Source organism: Brienomyrus brachyistius, chromosome 13 (genome assembly GCF_023856365.1).
Source record: "Brienomyrus brachyistius isolate T26 chromosome 13, BBRACH_0.4, whole genome shotgun sequence".
NCBI classification, from domain to species: domain Eukaryota; kingdom Metazoa; phylum Chordata; class Actinopteri; order Osteoglossiformes; family Mormyridae; genus Brienomyrus; species Brienomyrus brachyistius.
The window spans coordinates 13,448,649-13,470,863 of record NC_064545.1 but is presented as its reverse complement, the minus strand read 5'-3'; the positions used below and the strand labels follow the sequence as shown (position 1 = coordinate 13,470,863).

At 40.7% G+C, this 22,215-nt stretch overlaps 2 protein-coding genes across 2 annotated transcripts; one reads left to right on the top strand and one right to left on the bottom strand.

Annotated features, from left to right (window-relative positions):
* On the top strand, positions 1-12,750 carry c1qtnf4 (C1q and TNF related 4). The gene is made up of 2 exons (XM_048973112.1): positions 1-230; positions 10,657-12,750. Exon 2 carries the CDS (start codon positions 10,662-10,664, stop codon positions 11,769-11,771), a length of 1,110 nt encoding a protein of 369 aa, XP_048829069.1. The 5' UTR covers positions 1-230; positions 10,657-10,661; the 3' UTR covers positions 11,772-12,750.
* LOC125706424 (protein FAM180A) lies at positions 12,728-21,932 on the bottom strand. Its single transcript, XM_048973120.1, has 3 exons — positions 21,798-21,932; positions 21,100-21,179; positions 12,728-13,829 (listed from the first exon to the last, which is right to left on the bottom strand). Exons 1-3 carry the CDS (start codon positions 21,877-21,879, stop codon positions 13,485-13,487), a joined length of 507 nt encoding a protein of 168 aa, XP_048829077.1. The 5' UTR covers positions 21,880-21,932; the 3' UTR covers positions 12,728-13,484.
* Between the last annotated feature and the right edge of the window lie 283 nt (positions 21,933-22,215).

Here is a 22,215-nt window from a genome sequence, read left to right as displayed (position 1 = left end):
GCTTCCAGCCTGTACAAGCTCTACACACAGCCTTCTGGAGAGCAGCAGATTGAGCTGCTCTCGCAATTTCTGGATAGCGGCTTCTTGTGTTGGGTCCAGCCTATCCTTCTCTGCTTGCAAACAAGGTGTATTCAGTGCAGCCCCAGAGACTGACTCTCAACTGCCTCACGTCTGGATTCATTCTGGCTGAATTGAGAAGAATTGGAAATATCCCTTTCCTGCAGGCACAGGTAAGAATATGAAAGGACTATTAAGAATATTAAATTCCTGGGCTTGAATACTCAACACACTGTTAGGGATGCGGGGCTGGCGAGGTAACACAACGTAACTGTATCACGGCATGTATAATAAATTATTCCTGATCAAAGAACACCACAGACTCCCTAAATGTGTAAATGTGTTTCTCTCAGAATGATGCATAAACTTTGTTTTATGTGCTCCACTGCCTGCACTCGTTGTTTCTGTCCTTTTCACTGTGGACGAGCCTCTTTTCTTCCTTCAACGCATTTGCACCTTGTTTGAAAGGGAGGTGTTGCACTTTCTCTAGTTTTTCTATTCTGACTCAAGGCTTTATATGTTCAGCAGTTGTGAACGTGTGGGCAATGGCTGGTTGATATCTGCTTCGTCATATGAGCGATGTCAATTACACAGGCACTTGATGGAAAATTATTGGCTGCAGATATATTACCTGCAACATCAAAGGATGGTTTCACAGGCAGTGTTTCTCCCAAGCGAGAGCGAGAGGCATCATCGCAAAGAAATGAACAACTTATTTCTGCATTGCTGTAATGGAATCAGACCTGTTTTGCGTCTGACAGCAGTGATATGACTGATTCTGCTTTTCACTGTTGTTATCTCCCGTGGCCTTTCTGTTGGATAGTCCTCTGTTAAAAGGCAGTATTAAATGAAAAGCAGAATGTTATTTCAGCCTGAGGAGGCCTGCACTTGACAGAATGCTTTGTTCCAGCTGGACTAAACAACACTGAGATGTTTTGGCGGTGAGAATACCCTGCAGCTCCGTCTGAGCCCTGACACCACACCGTATCCTGCCTCGGGTTTCCCCTACCACTACATTCCTTTAATTTTTACATTCAGTATCCAATACATCGTAGGATCAGTATAAATGTTAGTAATAAAGATGGGTTCTGACTTTAATAGGCATTGGTAGAACTGCAATGTTATATCTGTGATTAGTCACTAATGCTGTAAGGGTGCTTTGAGAAATCCCCAAGTACAAATTATCATTAATGTCACAGCACTGGAAAAGCACTAGATCTTATATGGAGAGAGAGGATCCCCTCCCTTCTAATTAACATGAATGATTGGCCCAGTTATCTGGAAGAATAATAGTGTTATCCTAGAATTAGCAAAGAGAAGTGCTACGTAATTTCTGCAATCTGTCATTGGTAGTTGAATTGCAACCAATATTAAGAGTGGGTTTTCCTTGTTCTGCCTCTTACCATCAAAAACTAGTGACAGATCAATTTCCACTGATACCCATGTACTTTAAATGAACACTAGTTCAGTGCTATGGGTCTAAGATTAGTCAAACTGAGGCTTGTGGGAATGGCATCCTTTTGCAGGTTGGAATGGAAAAGGTAGACTCAGCTACCTACATACCAAAGCTTATCCTGGTCAGGGGAAAGGGAAAATTAAGCAGGTTTTTTGTTCCCTAAGGTTATCTGTGACTCCTTTGGATGTAATGTATATTTATGCATCTGAAACCTTAAAAACATTGTTCCAAAAACACATGCTCTTGCCTTTTTTAAAATTTGAACTATCCTCCAGAAAACACGCCAAGCATTAATTTTAGAGGTACATCACACTTTCAGTTCAGTGGAATTCTATTTATTCTCCATTTTATCACCAGTCATTGGACAACTATATTTATTATAAACATCAGAAGTCACTGTTATATACTGTATATGTATGTAGCTTCTATGCACCAACATGAGAGATGCTTAGACAGAAATAGAAGAAATAGAGGTCATTCTGGCACGAAAAGGAAATGGACACGCATTGATTTTTTTTGGGATCCTAGACAGTTCTGGGGATTTCTCCTTCTCTGGCTGACTGTTCAGTGGAGAACCATCATTGATCAGTTGCGTTCAAGTGCTGAGGTGCAGAAGCTGTAAGTTGTAGTAAAAGCTGCTTACGGGATAAGTCCTCCTGACAATCCTTTCATCCAAAGGCGTATGAAAGCAGATGTACGGGAGAACTGATAAGACTGGGGGCGTGTCTTTCCTAACAGTAAGACAACATGATGATTTTTCATCGTTTTTGCTAGAGCTTGTTGAAGAATCTTTTTGCAGTTATACTCGGCATTACTCTGAAAATGTCTCACTCGCATCTTGTCAGCTTCCATTCAGCTACCTGCGGTGATCAGGAGTTTGAAAAGCAAACCTGGAGCAACATGGAGATGATGCCAAATGAAAGATGCAGGGACTTTTGCACATTAATATGCCTCAATTTAATATTTTACATCCCATCATTTTGAAGAAGGAAAACCGTAGTATGACTAGTAACTAAAAGTGACAGTGTCCTGTTTTTAATAAATGGAGTAATAGTGTACTAAACATTACTGACTGAATGCCCATATGCATCTGAACATAACCCACCTGAGAAAACCATCAAAATTAAGCGTGTGAAGAACCATCTTCAGCGAATAAACATTGTTAATACTGTGCCTATTTTCGGTTTTAATTATTAATAGAATTGCGCAGGGCTGTTTTGTGAGGTGTGAAGGATGAGGATGGGAGCTGTCTCATGGGGAGCGCTATTGTGCTTTCCTCGCGCAGCCACGCCAGTCTCCTCCATGTGGTGCCTTAGATGTGGAAAGCCGGATAGCTCTGGGCTTCGCGTATAGCTGGGTTGGCAGCGCTGTGCCTCGAGATCTGGGTCAGCCGCTTTTACACACACAAGCTGCAGCCATCGCCTCTTCTCTCTAGCAGCGGACTTGCTGGCTTCGTTACGTTATTCATTGACCTTGTGTTTATAACAACAAGGGCATCTAATTCACGTGGAAGCAAAGATTTGTTTAAATTAGTGATTTGTGGCCGTGGCCATGTAAATCATTTTGCTCCCGTGCTGGGTGTCCTGGTTAGCATAAATTTCCTGGTTATGGTTCACAGGTCTATTCAAGGGATAACATCTGCATAATACTGCTTGACAGCCTAAAGCTTTAATCATGCAGACCTCCTATACATGCTGCAGAAGGTCGCATTGCACTAGTACTCAAAATGCTGATTGAAGAAATGTTATATTAATTTGTTGATCAGCAGGTGAGCTTGGCAGGGACTGGCTGGTCCCTTCTGGGCAGGTACCGAAAAGTCCACGCCGCGATCAGTCTGAACTGATGTGTTTTTCAGTTTTAGACAAAAAGCCATGTCTGCATAACAATAAATGTATTTTGCAGTATATTTTGTAGTTACAATTTATTTTACAGTATTTATACAGCGTCATATAGCTGCATACTTTCTGTATTGCATGAGGTACCTTCATTTTGGTGTAATAGTCCAAACTCTTCCGCTATAACTAATTATGAGCTCATTTTAATTTATTGTCTCCAAACACCTTCCTAAGGGTTTTATCTTTGGCTCCATGCCAGCATTCTTCATAAACCATCTGCATGACCAATCTAATAGACAGAGGTCAATACAAATTTTAATACTGTATTCTGTGATTCGATTAATTTGTATAACCTGCTGTCACAGCGGGCTGATTGATGTACGTTAAAGTTTCGTTAACAAGGCATTTACTTCTTTGCGAAATGGAAAATGGTGTCATGTCAAATCATGTCCTCACTAATACATTTTGCATATTTTAAATTATACAGTTCACTTGTGTGGAATGAACAAGAAATTAAAGTGCCCAAGAATTAATTCAATGTTTATGATATTAATATTTTTATGTGCTTAATAGTTAATTTGCATGTATAAAAATCTTCAAGTACTACATGCATAGTTGTCAAAGAACTGCCTGACACAAATCAGAGGACTGTTGCCTCTGTGTAGTGCATTAAAAATGTATAATGCATGGCTGGGAGCGCATTAACACACTTACTCCACAGTTACTACACATTTGACTTATATGTTTGTACTTGAAGACATTATTTTGACGTATGAATCAAAAACACATTTATTAGTAGAATTACTACTTAAGCTTGGGGAGTATAATGATAACACAGCATATCATGGTATTTCCTTAACGCAAAACTGCATCTTGTGGACCATCCCTCTACTCAACAGATTTTATCGCCAAGATTTTTAAAAGTGGCATTGCTTCTTAAAATATAGTTGAAATATTATATACCATGGTGTAATGTCTGGATGATATGAAGAATTAGATATTGCCCAAGACTACTACTATTAAACGTCTTGGTTAAGCCTATATACGAGACACTGTCTTTAATTTGAAAATAGTCCATTGCTAAGGCTATAAGACATCCATCCATACATCCATCCATTTTCCAAACCGCTTATCCTACTGGGTCGCAGGGGGTCCGGAGCCTATCCCGGAAGCAATGGGCACGAGGCAGGGAACAACCCAGGATCGGGGGCCAGCCCATCGCAGGGAACATTCACACACCATTCACTCACACATGTACACCTACGGGGGAAACCAGAGTACCCGGAGGAAACCCCACGACGACATGGGGAGAACATGCAAACTCCACACACATGTGACCCAGGTGGCAACTCGAACCTGAGTCCCAGAGGTGTGAGGCGACAGTGCTAACCACTGCACCACCATGCCCCCCCCAGTGCTAACCACTGCACCACCATGCCGCCCCCCAGTGCTAACCACTGCACCACCATGCCGCCCCTGGCCATAAGACAATCATTAGTTTATAAGCCCCAAAGACCAGTACTTGAACAAACTGTACAAACGTGTAAACCAAATGTGTAGTAACCACGATATAAATAGATAAATTTACCCCAATATTTAAAGAAATGTAATGCAGATATATAAATGTATGTGTGTGTTGTTTTATTTATGTAGCTGTACGTTATGGTGTTTATCCACTGACCTCAGCCTGAAGCACTGTTGTTTAATTGATCTGTAGAAATATCTTTGCTTGTACAGTTTCCATTGAGTAACGTTAAAATAAAAGACTACAGTCATGCACTGGCGTACTACTTTAATTTAACTGGCCTGCACTACATGTGTGGTTATAGGAAATTAATCAACACCTTTCAGATTGCAGAATAAGAAGCTTCAAACCCATATGACTGCAGGTTACTGGGATAGTCACTTGTCTCCATGTGACCTTGAGGGTGGAGGCTTCACATGACCTGAAAAGCCGAGCAATGTTACCAAGCTGCAGGTGTATTAGTGACGCCGCTCGATGCTTATGAATGCTTCTCTTAAAATGCGGAGAAAGCAGTCTGCTGTGGGACCAGCAGGGACTGGCGTTTTACTGCAGAAAACAATACCACTCTGTTCTTTGTTTTTCTGTGTGTGCTGCTGTTTGTGATTCTCAGACCCAGCCTCCACCACCCCTCCTAGTCTGTCTCAGCTGCTTGTCCCGGGTTTGGATAAAAGCACAGCTGCAGAAATGGGGCGGATTCCCACATGAGTTTTTTATTTACTTATTTCAAAGTTACACATTTGTAACAGAACTATAATCTATGCCACCCTTTTGAAAGCCTGACATTAAAAACTATATATTATCTGTATAACTACATGCTATCAATAAAGTAATATACACAGATTTACCCAGGATATACTGCTGAATATTTAAGGGTTACATCTACAGTCTGTTGACAGAAATAAAATTGTCAGCCTGTATACTGTACACCACTTGCTACCCAAAATGCTGAGTATTTAATGTTCAGTGCTTAAAACCAAACAGATTCCAGTAAGGAATATGTTCAACAGATTCTTGTCATTCTGACACCATATATAACTGCCGTTCTATTCTATTCTATTCTATTCTATTCTATTCTATTCTATTCTATTCTATTCTTCCATCCATATCCATTCATCCAAGCACTTTCTCTGGCAAAGGTTCTCAGGAGGCCTTTGGGGATTAAAGGACACAAGGCATGGGAACACACCGAATGGGATGTCAGTACCATGCATAACCACCAAATGCCATAACCACTTGTCAATGATAACCAAAGTGAGATGTGTGGAGTGCATAGTGTCATTGTTCTGGAACTAGGAATTGTGGCCTATTGCTGCCGCATGGAACCTAAGCTGTTCTGAAGGTTTTCTGTTTTCCCAAATTGAAGAATGATGGAGTAGCAACCTTCATGTGTAAACTTGTTGGGCAATGGGGAATGCTGCCCATGCTGATCTGACATCAGTGTCCAGCAGATTTGGTGTGCACTTTCGTATTTGGAGCATTTGTTGCTATGATGTTTAGCACGCACTTTCCAGTCACCCCAAAATCATGATGGCATTTCAGTTTTGCTGCCCTGTGTATTCCGTGCTTGATGTTTAATCGATGATGCTGCCTTCTCATTTATGCTGCTTAGCAGTATCTCTGCTGCCTGGTCTGTGGGAGCATTGCTGCCCTGGGGCAATTTCCTGTGTGCCGACTCCAGACAGTCCTTGTGATACTTTTTTGTTTGTTTTGGCTAGTTAGGATCCGGACCCAAAATAACAGTGATATGAATTAAGTCTGTGATGCAACACCAAGAATTTTTTCCTTCGGCATATTTTTCCAAATTACCATTTTGAAGATAACACCCATTGTTACACCTTGATCTGTGATGCAAAGCAATTCTACAATCATAATAATAAATAAACAAATAAAAAAACGATTCCCTGGTCAGGGAATGCAATTGCTATTTTATACTTGCATATTTATAAGGAAAATATTGCTTATATATTACTCAGGAATATGAAACCATTCCCACAAACTGTTAAAGCTACTTCATCTATCAGCATAGTGACATTGGTCATTGGCCAGAAAATATTTCTTGTGAGGAAATAGACAGCAACATCTATCAATCTTCCAATTGCATATCCTGGGGGGTGACTGGGGCCCTCGAACCCATCCTATGCTGCACTGGGCACATGACTGGGATACCAGTCTGTCACAGGGCACATACACACACACACACACCACCCCATAGTCCCCCCTCCACCAAACCGGGGAAGATGGTGGCACAGAAGGTAGTGCTATCGTTCGGCAACTGGAGGGTTGCAGGTTCGAGCCTTGGTTCCTCCTGACCCCATTAAAGTGTCCTTGAGCAAGACACTGCACCCCAAATTGCTCCCTGTAAGCAGGTTGGCACCTTGCTTGGCAGCCTCTGCCACCGGTGTGTGAATGTGAGGCATAAAATGTAAAGCGCTTTGAGTACTCATAGGAGTGAAAAACGCTGTTTCAGCACCACCAGAAAACAAATGTGTTTTACTAATTTTAAGATAGAATGTGACTGACATGAGTGCTCGTTAGACACAATAGAAATACATGTATTTACATTTACATGATGCCCGGCTCAGTAAAAAAGAGCATCCATTAACTATGAAAGTGGGGTGAAACTTAGCCTGGGTCTGTGAATGCTATATAGCATCAGAATACAGCAAGCCCTTGTGCATTCGCGTGTCGTGAATCGCGAATTCACAGATCCGCAAAAATTTCACTGGAACCGAAATTTTTTTCACACATCGGCAAAATCCTCGAAAAAACCCTACAGAAGTGTTTATGTTTAATTTTCGCAGTAATTTATACATTTTCATGCTTTTAAGTGTAAAATTTGTAAGAAAAATTTAGTTAATGAAGATTCTACTGTGTTTTTGGGGAAAGTTCAAGACATACAATATAAATCAGTAAAAAAAAAATGTGGCTTTCTTATGGAAATGTTCCTTTTTATGTACAACCTGTACTGTACCTTTACAAGATGCAAATCCCATTTGCAAAGCTTGTTCCCTTTGGAACGGTCATGATCTGCTCGTCCAATCCACCCGTGTGCTACGCCCCCTCATCTACCTTGTGTGGAATCCTTGTGTGATCAGCAGTTTTGAGTTGCTGTCATTAGTCCTGTGTATTTAAGTTTGCATTTAAGTATGATTCCTGAGTCCGGTCATCCGTTGTCCTGCTTGTCTTTACCTTTTCATGAAACCCCGTGGTCCCTGATTCCTTGCATCCTGTCCCTGCTTCCCCGGTCCAATGCTAATGGTTACATAAATATTAGGAAATAGCTAATTTACCATTTTGCAATAGTAAGTACATGTTAACGTAAATTCAACGGACAAAAACGATACATTTCTTGAAAGGTGCTAATGTTTACGTACATAGCAAATGCATCCCAGGTTTCCCTCTCCAGATGCATTTCCTATAAACACTGAAAAGGTTGGTTCTTAAAGATAATGTATTAAGCTAACTTTTAAATTAAGTGTTTTGGGAGCATATTTAGAGTTTAAACTATAGAAAAAAGCACATATTACCATTTTTAGTGACTGAACAAACATCCGCGAATCCTCCTCATTCGTGACGGGTTCTGGAACATAAACTCGCAAATGTCCGAGGTCTTACTATATACACTATATTGCCAAAAGTATTGGGACACTTGCACACACATTTACACACACATGAACTTGAATGACATCCCATTCATAATACATAGGCTTTAATATGGAGTTGGCCACCCATTACACCTATAACAGCTTCAACATTTCTGGAAAGGCTGTCCACAAGGTTTAGGAGTGTGTTTATGGGAATTTTTGACCATTCTTCCAGGAGAGTATTTGTGAGTTCAGGCACCGATGTTGGACGCAGTCTCTTCCCTAATTCATCCCAAAGGTGTTCTATGGGGTTGAGGTCAGGGCTCTGCTCAGTCAAGTTCCTCCACAGCAGACTCTCTCAATCATGCCCGTATAGACCTTGTTTTGTGCACTGGTTCGCAGTCATGTTGGAACAGGAAGAGGCCATCCCCAAACTGTTTCCATAAAGTTGGGAGCATGAAATTGGCCAAAATAGCTGCAAAAAATCTGCAATGTTGCAGAGTTCCTTTCACTGGAATTAAGGGGCCAAGCCCAACCCTTAAAAACCTACCCCACACCATAGTCCCCCCTCCACCAAACTTTAAACTCGGTACAATGCCAAGCCTAGACTTGTCCGTTGGATTGCCAGACAGAGAAGCGTGATTTGTCACTCCAGAGAACATGTCTACACTATTCTAGAGTCCAGTGGTGGCATGCTTTATACCACTGCATGTGGCACTTTGCATTGCAGTTGGTCATGTAAGGCTTGGATGCAGCTGTTCGGCCATGAAAACCCATTCCATGAAGTTCTCTACACACTGTTCTTGAGCTCATTTGAAGGCCAGATGAACTTTGGAGGTCTATAGCTATCGACTGTACAGACAATTGCTGACTTCTGCACACTGTGCACCTCAGCATGTGTTGTCCCCGCTCTGCGATTTCTTGGAAGAGATTGGCACACCTGAATTCAATGACTCAATGAATTCAATTTCAGGTGGGGTTAGTGGTGGGGAGACAGAGAATCAGGGAATATGGGGTTTATTAGGAATCAATCCCACACAAGACATTAGATGCCTTCTCGTGAGATAGCTTATGAGAGAAGCAGGTCATGCACTCTCAGGAGGTCTCTTAAAAATAAAAAATGCAACCAATTACAGACAGCATCTCAGCCACCTGATGAGACTGTGTTCCTCCCCCCAAATCCATTTAATTGTTACCCGCGACAAGGAGAGAGCCTGTGTATGATAGTTCTGTCTCTTCTGGTAATGGATTCCTATTATGCAAGTATGACAGTGCAAAGTCAGTATCAGCCAATGAGTGACATGGACTGTAATCCCATGGTGTCTGTCTGATCAAAAACCATAAAGCTGGCCATATACTTCAAACAATGTCTGGACAAAAACAAATCAAACACACTGGAGAGAACAAACTCCCACATACTTAAAACGACGCTGCCACCTTATTCATTCTGTGAATGCACAACCCTAGAGGGCGCATAATGTTTTCGATGCAGCAGACCCAGATACAGTGTGCAAATAAACAAATTGTGGCGAGTGCATGAGTCATTTTAATAATGTAGATGAGAGCTCATTTAAAATGAAAATTACTCTCTTCATTAACAGCCTCTATTAGTTTAATACTAGCAGCAACACAGACAAGGGAGCCAACAAACATTACATGGTTCCAACATTTACTATTATAAGGAATGCAAGAATACACATATTAATTTACTATTTTTAAAGAGTGGTGCAGTGCAAAGCATGCCGGTAACTGCATAATTATCTGTTTTGACCAACCGCGTGGCATCATGTAATGTCAGGCAATCGTGGACAGTGGATGAGATCAGAATAAACAAAAAATGTTTGCCTCAGGAACCTTGACACACAGATTATGCGTCATACAATGATGCATTGCCAAAAGAATGATGATTCCATCAGTTTCGTCACAAGTATAAGGCTAAGGCTAGCTTAACTCTCAATTGTTTCTGTGTGATAGCTTATGTATTGTCAGTGGCAAACACTTAAAATATGAAAATGCCTAATTATCATTTATACCCTGTTCCATAATAATATGTTTTCCATAAAGTGATGTTTGTGTTATAGAAGTATTATTGTTTTACTAGATAAAAAGATGAGTGTGCATGTTGGAAATGTGATTAATGTAGCTATTTTATGTCATTTAAGAGATGCTTAGTAATGGCCTAATTCTTCCTTTTTACAGAAGAAATGGCAGCATTTTTCCTGATGGGCTTATTATGTCACGGGATCTGTGTGTGGGCATCAACCCACACCCCAGACAATGCAATGGAGCAGCGATCAGCCTTTTCTGTGGCTCGGACCAGCAGCATGGAGGGGGGCCCCAAGATGGTGGTGACCTTTGACAAAGTTTACGTCAACATAGGCCATGACTTTGACCCCAAAACTGGCATTTTTCGCTGCCGCATTCCTGGTGCATACTACTTCTCCTTCACGGTGGGCAAGTTCCCCCACAAAGACCTGTCGGTGATGCTCATGAAGAATAAAAATGAGGTGCAGGTGATTATTTATGATGAGAACTATGGTGAGGAGCGGAAGGTGCAGAGCCAGAGTGCCATGCTGCAGCTGGACTTTGGTGACACCGTCTGGCTCCGGTTGCATGGGGACCCCAAGTACGCCATCTACAGCAACACGGGTCACTACACCACCTTCAACGGCTACCTAATCTACCCAGACACCTATCCCTATCAGAAGACCAGACAACAAGACACTATCCACAGTTATGGCAAAGAAGTGGACCACCATCACGGATTTTCCGATGACATGCTATCGGATCAGACCTTTCAGAAGATTGAAGGAGAAGAAGGTGAAGATGAGGAGCATGAGGAAGAGGACCCTCGTTCAGCTTTTTCAGTAGCCCGCACTCAGAGCATTGTAGGTCAGGATACGGACATCATCAAGCACTTACCCATCATTTTTGACACGGACTTTGTCAACATTGGTGAGGACTTCAACATCTCCAGTGGCATTTTCACCTGCCGCGTTCCGGGAACCTACTACTTTTCTTTCAACATTGGAAAGTTACCCCACAAGATCATGTCTGTTAAACTGATGAAGAACCATTTGGAGGTGCAAGCGATGATTTACAATGATAGTGATGGTAAGAAGGCCCTACAAAGTCAAAGCCTGATGTTAACACTGCAGCGGGAAGACACCATCTGGCTCTTCAGCCATCAACATGATGGCTATGGTGCCTATAGCAACCATGGGAAATATATAACCTTTACAGGCTTCCTGGTCTATCCTGAGCTTCCCAGGCACAGACCACAGCTGACCAGACAGCCTGAAAAGAAGATATAAACCTGCTTGAACTTCGTTTTTTCTTTTTTGGGCATGAATGCCTCTTTTCAAAGTTCTCCATTGCTGTTTTTCTTACACTTACGAGGCCCTTATCATTTTTCAACACAGGTCATATTGCTTCCTTGGTCTGGAATGAATTTTCCCATGAATTATTCTTAAGACTAACTGTGGGGTAAAAGGAATAATACATCAACAATCGCTATTTTCATTTTCTCCCAACATTCCACAAAGATTTCTGTGTACATCATAGAATTTTGATTTGAATACACTGTAAGGTGTTTACTGTGTGGTGTGTGCTGATTTTCCGAGATTTTAAAGTCACTTTGTAATTTGATTTTTATACATTAAAAAGATATTGGCACTGAAGAACCCGAATCACCTCTTTGTCATCAAACCAACATCATAACTGTGTCAACAAATGGTTTTAGATGTGTTTCACCTCATTCGAAACCCGAATGTCTTCATTTGATGCTTGTGTACTATTTTCCGTCATTTGAAATGTATTGGAAGTTAAAAAAAAAAGGTTGTCACAGGTACCATATTATTTTTCTGTACATAGGTGTCAATTGTCAAAAACTATTAAATGGTTATCATCAGTTTTACTGTCAAATACATTAGATTTAAATGGAAGTTCTGAATCCTTAAGGACAATATTAAATGCATTTATATGGTCCTGTGGCAATGAATATAAATTGTCTAGAATAATGTGAACAAGGCCTACAATTAGAAGACAATACTTTGTTTATCTGCGAACAACTTAGATGTATTGCAGGTGCATTGCTCATTATCTGCATGCTAACACATTTGGGCTTGTATAATGCAAGAGAGTATTTCATTGTAAACACTGTAACAAGTGAAACACATTTAATTGCAGGCGTAAGGATTTTGTTATACGTTGGTGATACCTGTGTCATTGATGCTGTTATTCGTGGGTATGTGCACATGTGACAAAAGAAGAAAATAAAAGATTTTTATTTAACACTGGATCATGGATCCTCTTGTGTACAGTCTAATACTTTCAAACTACCAAAGTATATGTTTAAAATGCACGCTTTAGTGAAAATTGCCTGTTATTTGCAAATGTAATAAATTGATATTAAAACAAAAACTTGCTGATAGTCTGATCATTTTACAGAGAATAATTGATATTCACTTGTGCAAATACTGACTATGCAAATGCTATATATACTCCTTAGCATCTTCATAACAATTTTACAAGATGATGCTTAAATATATATGCTATGCCTATAAATCATGTGTAAAATCTGTTTAATTAAAAAGGTGTCTATTACACACCAGACACATCATCTCTAAATACTTGTATGGTTGGGTCTAGTATTGATGCTTATTAAGTTTAAATTTATGCTTAAATAACCTATTGTGCACACATGACATTTTAATTATTCTGAAAGTCTTATTGACACTGAAATGGAAAGAAATATAATGGAAAGCAATGAATAATTAGCTTACAGTTAAGAGCAGATGGCAGAAAGTAACTGCAAATAGGAACAGCTGAAAGTAAGTTATAATTTGGATGTTTTAGATGCTAAATCTTATATCAGATATTTTAGATGCTAAATTTTACATCAGAATACAGCATAGATACGGCTGACTATTTCATCAGAAATACTTGCATAACTGATCGTGAAGTAGAAGCAGTTTAGTTATGGAGATCTTCTATGCTATACAGGAATTAAGTTGTGTTAACTATATTTAATTGGAGATGGCATGACAACGCAGGTCACTGAGGGCAGCACTAGCTAGGCGGGCCATGACCTCAGCCCAAGCCTGCTGATCCTGCTCACTTGTCTGCCTCTTCATCTGGTATGCGGAGTAGACTACTCCCATAACGAAAATCTCAAAATGTAGAGGATGCATGCGCCCATGGTCCTCCATGGTCCTCCAGGCCAGCAGCATAGCCTCCATGGCAGTGAGAGTCTTCGGAATGTGGACATTGAAGTGAGCTGTGAAGGCCTTGCCCCAATGCAAGGATGCCAGCTCCTCATCCATCAGTGAGATGTTGTTGTCTGAACTGATGACCAGCCCGCCCAGGAGAAACTGGGAGAAGAGTAGAGACATTGTGCATTTACTGAATTTCTGTGCCTTGTATTCAGCAGTCTGAGTACACATGCAAAAGTCTGTATTCAGAGAAAACAAAGCACATTCAGAGAACTAACTCAACCCTAGGCACAGTAATGTATTATGTGCAGGAGGTGAAAATATTGTTACCCAAGAAAATCGGGACCTTGGTCTGCTAAGTACCCCTACCTGTTATAATTATTGCTTGCTTAAATGACTTCGTTTAAAAAAAATAAAAATAACATTCCTCCATACATTTAGAACCACAACCATTTCCCTTTTGAAGTCATGATTTGGGACTGATATTGACTTCCTGCTGACTCATCTTACATGTTTTGGTAAATATTATATGTTATTTATAAATTCATTAAGGGTGCTATGTCTCAGTAAAATCTGACGGGCAAACTTTAACAAGCTTTTTTTCTAATCCACAATGTCAAAGCACTGCAGTTTAATCCAAAATACGAGCTGAGGCAAAAAAACGTACGATCCCTTCAGTAGTTCCTCAGTAGTTCCTTCTGTAGTTCACAATAGTTTACATAATTAACAGATCTAGTAACAAATATAGTAACTGCTTTGTATGGAAGATTCACCATGATACATTCATGATAAATACATATGAGATCAGAATTTAACTTGTGTTATTCATGACTTGTTCCTTCATAGTTCCTTCAGTAGTTTAGGTGTAATAGATACAGTAAATATAGTAACTGCTTGAAATAAAACATGCGTCACGATTCATAAATGATTAATTACATGAGATCAATATGTAACTAAGACTTAGTTTGTGGTTAATTAATACATAAATTATATTCAATTTATTTTCACAACAGAGTTGCCCCAAGGTGCTTTACATGAGTGTGCTGTTATACATTACCACATCTTTAAGACAGAATAATACAAAAACAGGGAAAAGGAGAGACAGAAATGCAAGAAAGCAAGCCAGATGACAGCAGAAGAGAGGAAGCAAAAACTCACAAGAAGGGAGAAAAAAAAACCTCTCTGCGTCCAAGCCCTGGGCATGCTAACATTACTGGAAATGAAAGAGTAGGCTTGCTTGCTAAAAGCAAGGTATAAACTGTGGTCAAGGTTAATGCCAAAGTTGATCAATGAGTCAGTTCACCACAACAGCCTGTCTAGGGTGGAAAATTGAAGTCTGCACCCACGATTTTACAGTTCATAGGTCACATCCACAATGTCACTCCTCCATGGGACTGAAGCAGTACTCCAGCTCAGATGGTGCCCACTCCAAGCACAATCTGGATATGTGGTAAAGAAGGCAGAGAACATGCGTGGTCCGAACATGCATTGACACATTAATAAACAGGCATGGTATATAAAAAATGGCATGTACAGCAGCATCAGCAGCCGTAGTTACAGTGTGCTGTGTTAAGTTGTGGGTAAGCTAAACTGAAATATAAGGCTTTCAGCTACGATTTAAAGACTGAGACCAATTCGGCATCCCAAACATAGGCTGGCAAACCATTCCACAATTTTGCGGCCCTGTAGCAGAATGCTTTACTGCCAACAAACAACTTTATTTATATATGGAATGACAAGGAAACATGCATTCTGTGATCTGAGAAGATGATACGATTTGTACATTTGAAGTATGCAGGTGCTACACCTTTAAGTGCCTTGTATTTTGGTAGAAGAACTTTGAAGTCGGTCCTGAACATAACAGGAAGCCAGTGCAGGGAACTGCAGGGAAGAGCAGGACTTATGTGTTCAAATGTCCTGCTCCTGGTGAGAATTAGAGCTGCTGCATTTTGAATACACTGCATGGTGTTTAATGTGCAGTGTGTGCTCTCAGATAACAAAAGATTACAGTATTCTAACCTATTGTATGCAAAGGCATGTATCAATTTCTCAGTGTCTTGAATAGTAAGGAAATAGCACAATACTATATTATTTGTGCCCCTGTTACCTGTTTGATTATCTGGTACACGCGACAATCCAAGTAATGGCATTTAAAACAAGAATCAAGATTGAGGAATAATAACATGACGGGACAAAAAGTAAGTTGTTAAATAATAATCGTGACCTTATTTTGATTTCAGTTTGACTGAAATCAACAGTATTGATTCCTATAGACTGACATCAGTAAAGCAGTCGCAGTATAGTGGGATAAACAACTTTTTAGATGCATAATCTTCTAACATTCAGGAGAAAATTTCAGGAGAAATAGATGGAGTTTTTCAAGTTTACAGAGCAAATGTTTGCATGCCTAATTGCTAGTATATTCCAGAAGAACAGCAGGGGAGAAGCACCCTTAATTAAGGTAACTATACCTTTGTTCAGGTTGAGAATTAATCTGTTAAAATACAACAATGACTGACTGGAAGACAACTGAGCGTAAATTTTCCTTTGAGAAAACAGAACATTCTAGTACTGTGTACTATCATGGGCTGTATGTTTCTTTGTTTAATATAATTTTAATATGTAAAATAAACAAATAAATAATCCGCATACTTGCAGAATTTTCTTAATATAAACTCCGGGCTTTTGAATTGTGTTTCAGTGGCTAGCACTATTACCTCTCACAATTGGATAAAAACCTGTTATTTTGGCCTTGTGGGGACATTTTTTCAGTCCCCACAAGGGAAAACTGAATTTAATTTAAATCTATGAATGCCACCAAAAAACTTAAAATTTCAAAAGTCTTGTATTTTGTTTGGTTACTTGTTTACTATGATTATAGTAAAGGCAGGGTAGGGGAGTCCCCACAAGGATATAGATACATAATCTGTGTGTGTGTCTGCGGAGTTTGCATGTTTTCTCTGTGTCATGTGGGCTTCCTCCAGCAGTCCAAATGGCATCGCTAATATTACCCATTGTGTGTGCGAGCATCTGGACCAGGGTGGATGGGCTCCAGGCCCTGCTGTACAGCATAAGCATTTGGAAGCAGGATGGATAGTCATCAAAATAAAACATGCTTAGTAGCTTGACAACACCAAACCTCAGCGCATTCTGGGAATCTGATGGACTGGAGCCTTGGACTTAAAAATTACACTTAGGCTTTAGATTTTTACTAATATAATGCGTACAATGACATATTTTCCACTATTATGCCAATCTAATTTTCTTAATATAAACTCCGGGCTTTTGAATTGTGTTTCAGTGGCTAGCACTATTACCTCTCACAATTGGATAAAAACCTGTTATTTTGGCCTTGTGGGGACATTTTTTCAGTCCCCACAAGGGAAAACTGAATTTAATTAAAATCTATGAATGCCACCAAAAAACTTAAAATTTCAAAAGTCTTGTATTTTGTTTGGTTACTTGTTTACTATGATTATAGTAAAGGCAGGGTAGGGGAGTCCCCACAAGGATATAGATACATAATCTGTGTGTGTGTCTGCGGAGTTTGCATGTTTTCTCTGTGTCATGTGGGCTTCCTCCAGAAGTCCAAATGGCATCGCTAATATTACCCATTGTGTGTGCGAGCATCTGGACCAGGGTGGATGGGCTCCAGGCCCTGCTGTACAGCATAAGCATTTGGAAGCAGGATGGATAGTCATCAAAATAAAACATGCTTAGTAGCTTGACAACACCAAACCTCAGCGCATTCTGGGAATCTGATGGACTGGAGCCTTGGACTTAAAAATTACACTTAGGCTTTAGATTTTTACTAATATAATGCGTACAATGACATATTTTCCACTATTATGCCAATCTAATTTTCTTAATATAAACTCCGGGCTTTTGAATTGTGTTTCAGTGGCTAGCACTATTACCTCTCACAATTGGATAAAAACCTGTTATTTTGGCCTTGTGGGGACATTTTTTCAGTCCCCACAAGGGAAAACTGAATTTAATTAAAATCTATGAATGCCACCAAAAAACTTAAAATTTCAAAAGTCTTGTATTTTGTTTGGTTACTTGTTTACTATGATTATAGTAAAGGCAGGGTAGGGGAGTCCCCACAAGGATATAGATACATAATCTGTGTGTGTGTCTGCGGAGTTTGCATGTTTTCTCTGTGTCATGTGGGCTTCCTCCAGCAGTCCAAATGGCATCGCTAATATTACCCATTGTGTGTGCGAGCATCTGGACCAGGGTGGATGGGCTCCAGGCCCTGCTGTACAGCATAAGCATTTGGAAGCAGGATGGATAGTCATCAAAATAAAACATGCTTAGTAGCTTGACAACACCAAACCTCAGCGCATTCTGGGAATCTGATGGACTGGAGCCTTGGACTTAAAAATTACACTTAGGCTTTAGATTTTTACTAATATAATGCGTACAATGACATATTTTCCACTATTATGCCAATCTAATCTGTGCTTTTCACACACTCAGCAAAATATACAACTTCTACAAGTACTGGATTGATCAACTGGAAATATGAAAGCCAATTAAAGTCTTATAATTTTTTTTTTACCTGTCCCAGTTGTCACATATAACTTTGAAACTACACCCATTCATTTACTGCACATTGATGATTACCTTTGGGCTTGTCAAGGGAGATTTATCACCACACTCCTGACTTCTGGAGGCTTGTCACCTCGGTGCAGGGTATGGGGAGGAACAACGACCACCACACCAATAAGTTGCAGGGTTGAGGGACGGTATATTAGACCAAATGGCCACAGTAACAGCTCCACCATTCCACCCACACTACTGGCTCGTAGGAGCTACTTTTTTTCGCACTAAGATGCAGAACGCACCACCACCCGTGCACAGCACCATCACTTGTTTGTCACATATTCCCTCCAGTGTGAGAAAGGGCTGTCCCCAGCCCAGAAGATGAACTTAGCATACAGCACCAAAACAGCAGAAACCTGATCATACATGGTATGAGCTTCACTAGGGGCATACATACGTCAACCGACAATACAGAAAGGACACCCAAGACAAAAAAAATAATTAAGACACACAGAAGTGGCTATACATGGCCATGCACAAAGAACAAAAATACAGCCATATGTGGGAGTTTAAACAAGGACTATACATAACCATAGGATCAAATCTACAATACAGAGAGGTGATCAATCCAACGCAGCATGAAAGTACGGAACTGTGCTAGGAGAATGACCCACCCCCTATACATAGAGGGGGCCATGACAAGCCAGTGGTATGAGCAATAAGAGAAGCAGTAAACGAGAGAAAAGATAAGCACATGAAACAAAGGCATACAGCACAAGACAGCATAGAATTAGCCAAGAATAAAAAAAACTCAGGCATATATTAATAACAAAAAAAAAGAGCAACCTAGTCCTCAACACCAAATCTGGCGTGCTTAATTTTTCAACATCAATGAATTTTCTTTTTCTTTTCATTTAAATGCTCAACATAGTTGCACAGCACAACTTCTTCTCAGGGAGGAAAAAATGAGAACAGGTTAAGGTAAGGAAGAAGAAGAGAAGGGAAGGAGGGGAACCAGTCACCGACTGGTGAAATAGATCCCTAAAGTCACTCAGGAAAACAGTCATGTCAGTGGACCTCACGCCGTTGGGTGTGGCAAGGGTCAGTCCAGTGAGTCTCTGCCCAGTGCATTCTGATCCACGGCACCTTGCTTGCCTTAAGATTGTACAGTTGCGGATTGTGGGTGTAGCTCCTGAACGGGTCCACGTGCACTGTCACTTCAACCTCGCCAACGGCCAACTGAGACTCTGAACGGTGTGCTCCCAGAGATGTGACCAGACTCAGACTTGATCACAAAATCATAATTAGCAGTGTCAGGTGAACATGGCATGTGCATACGGCTAGGATTCCCGAATGCTCTATCACCGCCCATCTGGTGATGCTCAACTCCCACAGCACCCTCACTGCCACCCATACAAAGCAAGGTTCCTAAAATTCCTCCCTTCAGAGCCAAGAACGGACTAGGTCAGAGACATTAGGCCATAATTTACTTCAGAGAGTCACTCCATAACCCAAAAAGGACTGCAAAAAACCAGTGCCAACTTTGCAGGGTATAATAAGTATAATAAAGGGTGGAGTCCTTCCCTAAGTGGAGGAGTTTAAATATCTCAGGGTCTTGTTTACGATTGAGGGAAGGATGGAACAAGAGATCGACAGGCGGATCGGTGCGGCGTCAGCAGTGATACTGGCGCTGCATCGGTCTGTCATGGTGAAGAAGGAGCTGAGCCAAAAGGCAAAGCTCTCGATTTACCAGTCGATCTACGTTCCTACCCTCACCTATGGTCACAAGCTGTGGGTCGTGACTGAAAGAACGAGATCGCGAGTGCAAGCGGCCGAAATGAGTTTCCTCCGCAGGGTGGCTGGGCTCTCCCTTAGAGATAGGGTGAGGAGCTCAATCATTCGGGAGGGACTCAGAGTAGAGCCGTTGCTCCTCCGCATTGAGAGGAGCCAGATGAGGTGACTCGGGCATCTGATTAGGATGCCTTCTGGACGCCTCCCTGGTGAGGAGTTCTGGGCATGTCCCACTGGGAGGAGGCCCCAGGGAAGATCCAGGACACGCTGGAGAGACTATGTCTCTCGGCTGGCCTGGGAACGCCTTGGGATTCCCCCAGATGACCTGGACGAAGTGGCTGGGGACAGGGAAGTCTGGGTTTCCCTGCTTAGACTGCTACCCCCGTGACCCGACCCAGAAAAGTGGTAGGAGATGGATGGGTGGATGGATGGATGAAATTTAACGTAGGTAAATGTAAGGTAATTCATGCAGGGAGCGATGCTACGATTATACAATTCCTTGGTAAGACCCCACCTAGAATATTGTATGCAGGTTTGGTCACCATACCTTACAAAGGACATTGCCGGCTTGGAAAACGTGCAATGAAGGGCTACAAGAAGAATTCCTAGTCAAAGAATGGCTTATGAGGAGAGGTTAGCTGAACTGAATCTGTTCAGCCTCAAGCAAAGGAGACTAAAGGGGGGAACAGGTATATAAGATTCTTACAGGTATGGATGCTGTTTTGCCAAATGGCTATTTCAATATAAGCTTAAATATTAGAACTCATGGCCATTGGTGGAAATTAGCAGAACATTTTAAAATGGATTTGAGAAAGCATTTCTTTACACAGTGTGTAGTTAGAATATGGAATGCTCTCCCTGTTACTGTAGTGCAAGCTAAAACCCTGGGTTCCTTTAAATCAGATCTAGATAAGATTTTAACAACTCATGATGATGAGTTTAACAGCTTAGTAAAGTTCTCACTTTACTAAGGCAGAGAGTGTACAGAGCACATCCAAATGCAACTGTTAATCTACTGAAATGGAAAATTAAGGACTAAGGAATGGAATTGTTCCTGGCTACTGCACAGAGGGGAGGGGTTTCAAAATACCTCATAGATCAAAGAGGCATGTTGGGCTGATATGATAAAGCCCAGTGAAGCACCACCTCCAGGCTGGATTCTTGAGACATCTGTAATAAAGTCATGTGACAAATGCACAACAAAGGCACATTGATGTGGGCTATACACAGAGTCCTTTCGTTTAGCATTATATAAACCAAACGACTATTCTTAATAAGAAAGCATGCCTGTATAGTTCTTACTAGGTTTTTGACTTTAGTCAATGGCCAGTGGTCCCGCATGGTACCATACAATATTAGCACTTTGTTAGCCCGACACGTGACTTCGTGTACAATTATTGATCAAGCAGGGTTTAAAAAAAAAAAAAAAAAAGAACACCTGGAGACAATAAACCTGAACTGCAAGAAATGCCATATAATTATTTTACAGTACTTTAAACGGCCTTTAGTTTATCATTCTATAAATATTATTCTGTGTAGTCTATAAACTACATATAGTCTGTCAGGAAACCATTTAAACTATGAGAAAAATAATCATGCTTAAAAGTTAAAAATGTTGTCATAACAAGAATAAAATTAATATTTATTGTACAGTTCAGCATCTTAAGTCACAAGTAAATTGTGTCCAGACAAAAATTGAGTTTTTGTTTTTTAAACATGATTGCACATCTGTCACACAGTTAAATGCCTGCTGGGCATATCTGCAATTTGCGGCCATTAAAAACTCACCTCTGCTCTTCTGAGGGCCAACTATGCCACAGACACTGAAGGAGACCCACACACAAAGCAGGAGCAGCGTCTTCACACACATCTTGCGGCAAGCTGATCGCGTCTGACTGTATAAAAACCTAAGCCCCGGAGTGCCTGCACTCCCTCAGCCTGCTTTACACTTACTTCGCCAAGTCCTTTGGAGCTTCCCAGTAAAAATACCACACATTTTATCCATGACTCAGACTAAAGCATGAAAAGACACAATGTTCTGTTAAAGCAGTTATTGCACACCAAAACATTAACGGGGTCTGAACAAATGACACAAGGAAAATGCAATCATTCTAAAAGGTCTTCATATAACCCACATTTCAGGTAAATGTGTTGCCAAATTGACATATCTTAATCTCCTGTATACCACTGGGCTTCAATCTATTTA

What these genes read in the sequence shown, in the direction of transcription:
- c1qtnf4 (XM_048973112.1), top strand. Translation starts at nt 10,662, where the DNA reads ATGGCAGCATTTTTCCTGATGGGCTTATTATGTCACGGGATCTGTGTG.
- LOC125706424 (XM_048973120.1), bottom strand. Translation starts at nt 21,879, where the DNA reads ATGTGTGTGAAGACGCTGCTCCTGCTTTGTGTGTGGGTCTCCTTCAGT. An exon ending in TGGCCCTCAGAAGAGCAGAG is followed by an intron (nt 21,180 to 21,797) that starts GTGAGTTTTTAA and finishes ACTTTATTACAG; the next exon opens with ATGTCTCAAGAATCCAGCCT. An exon ending in ATGCCTCTTTGATCTATGAG is followed by an intron (nt 13,830 to 21,099) that starts GTATTTTGAAAC and finishes CTCTTCTCCCAG; the next exon opens with TTTCTCCTGGGCGGGCTGGT.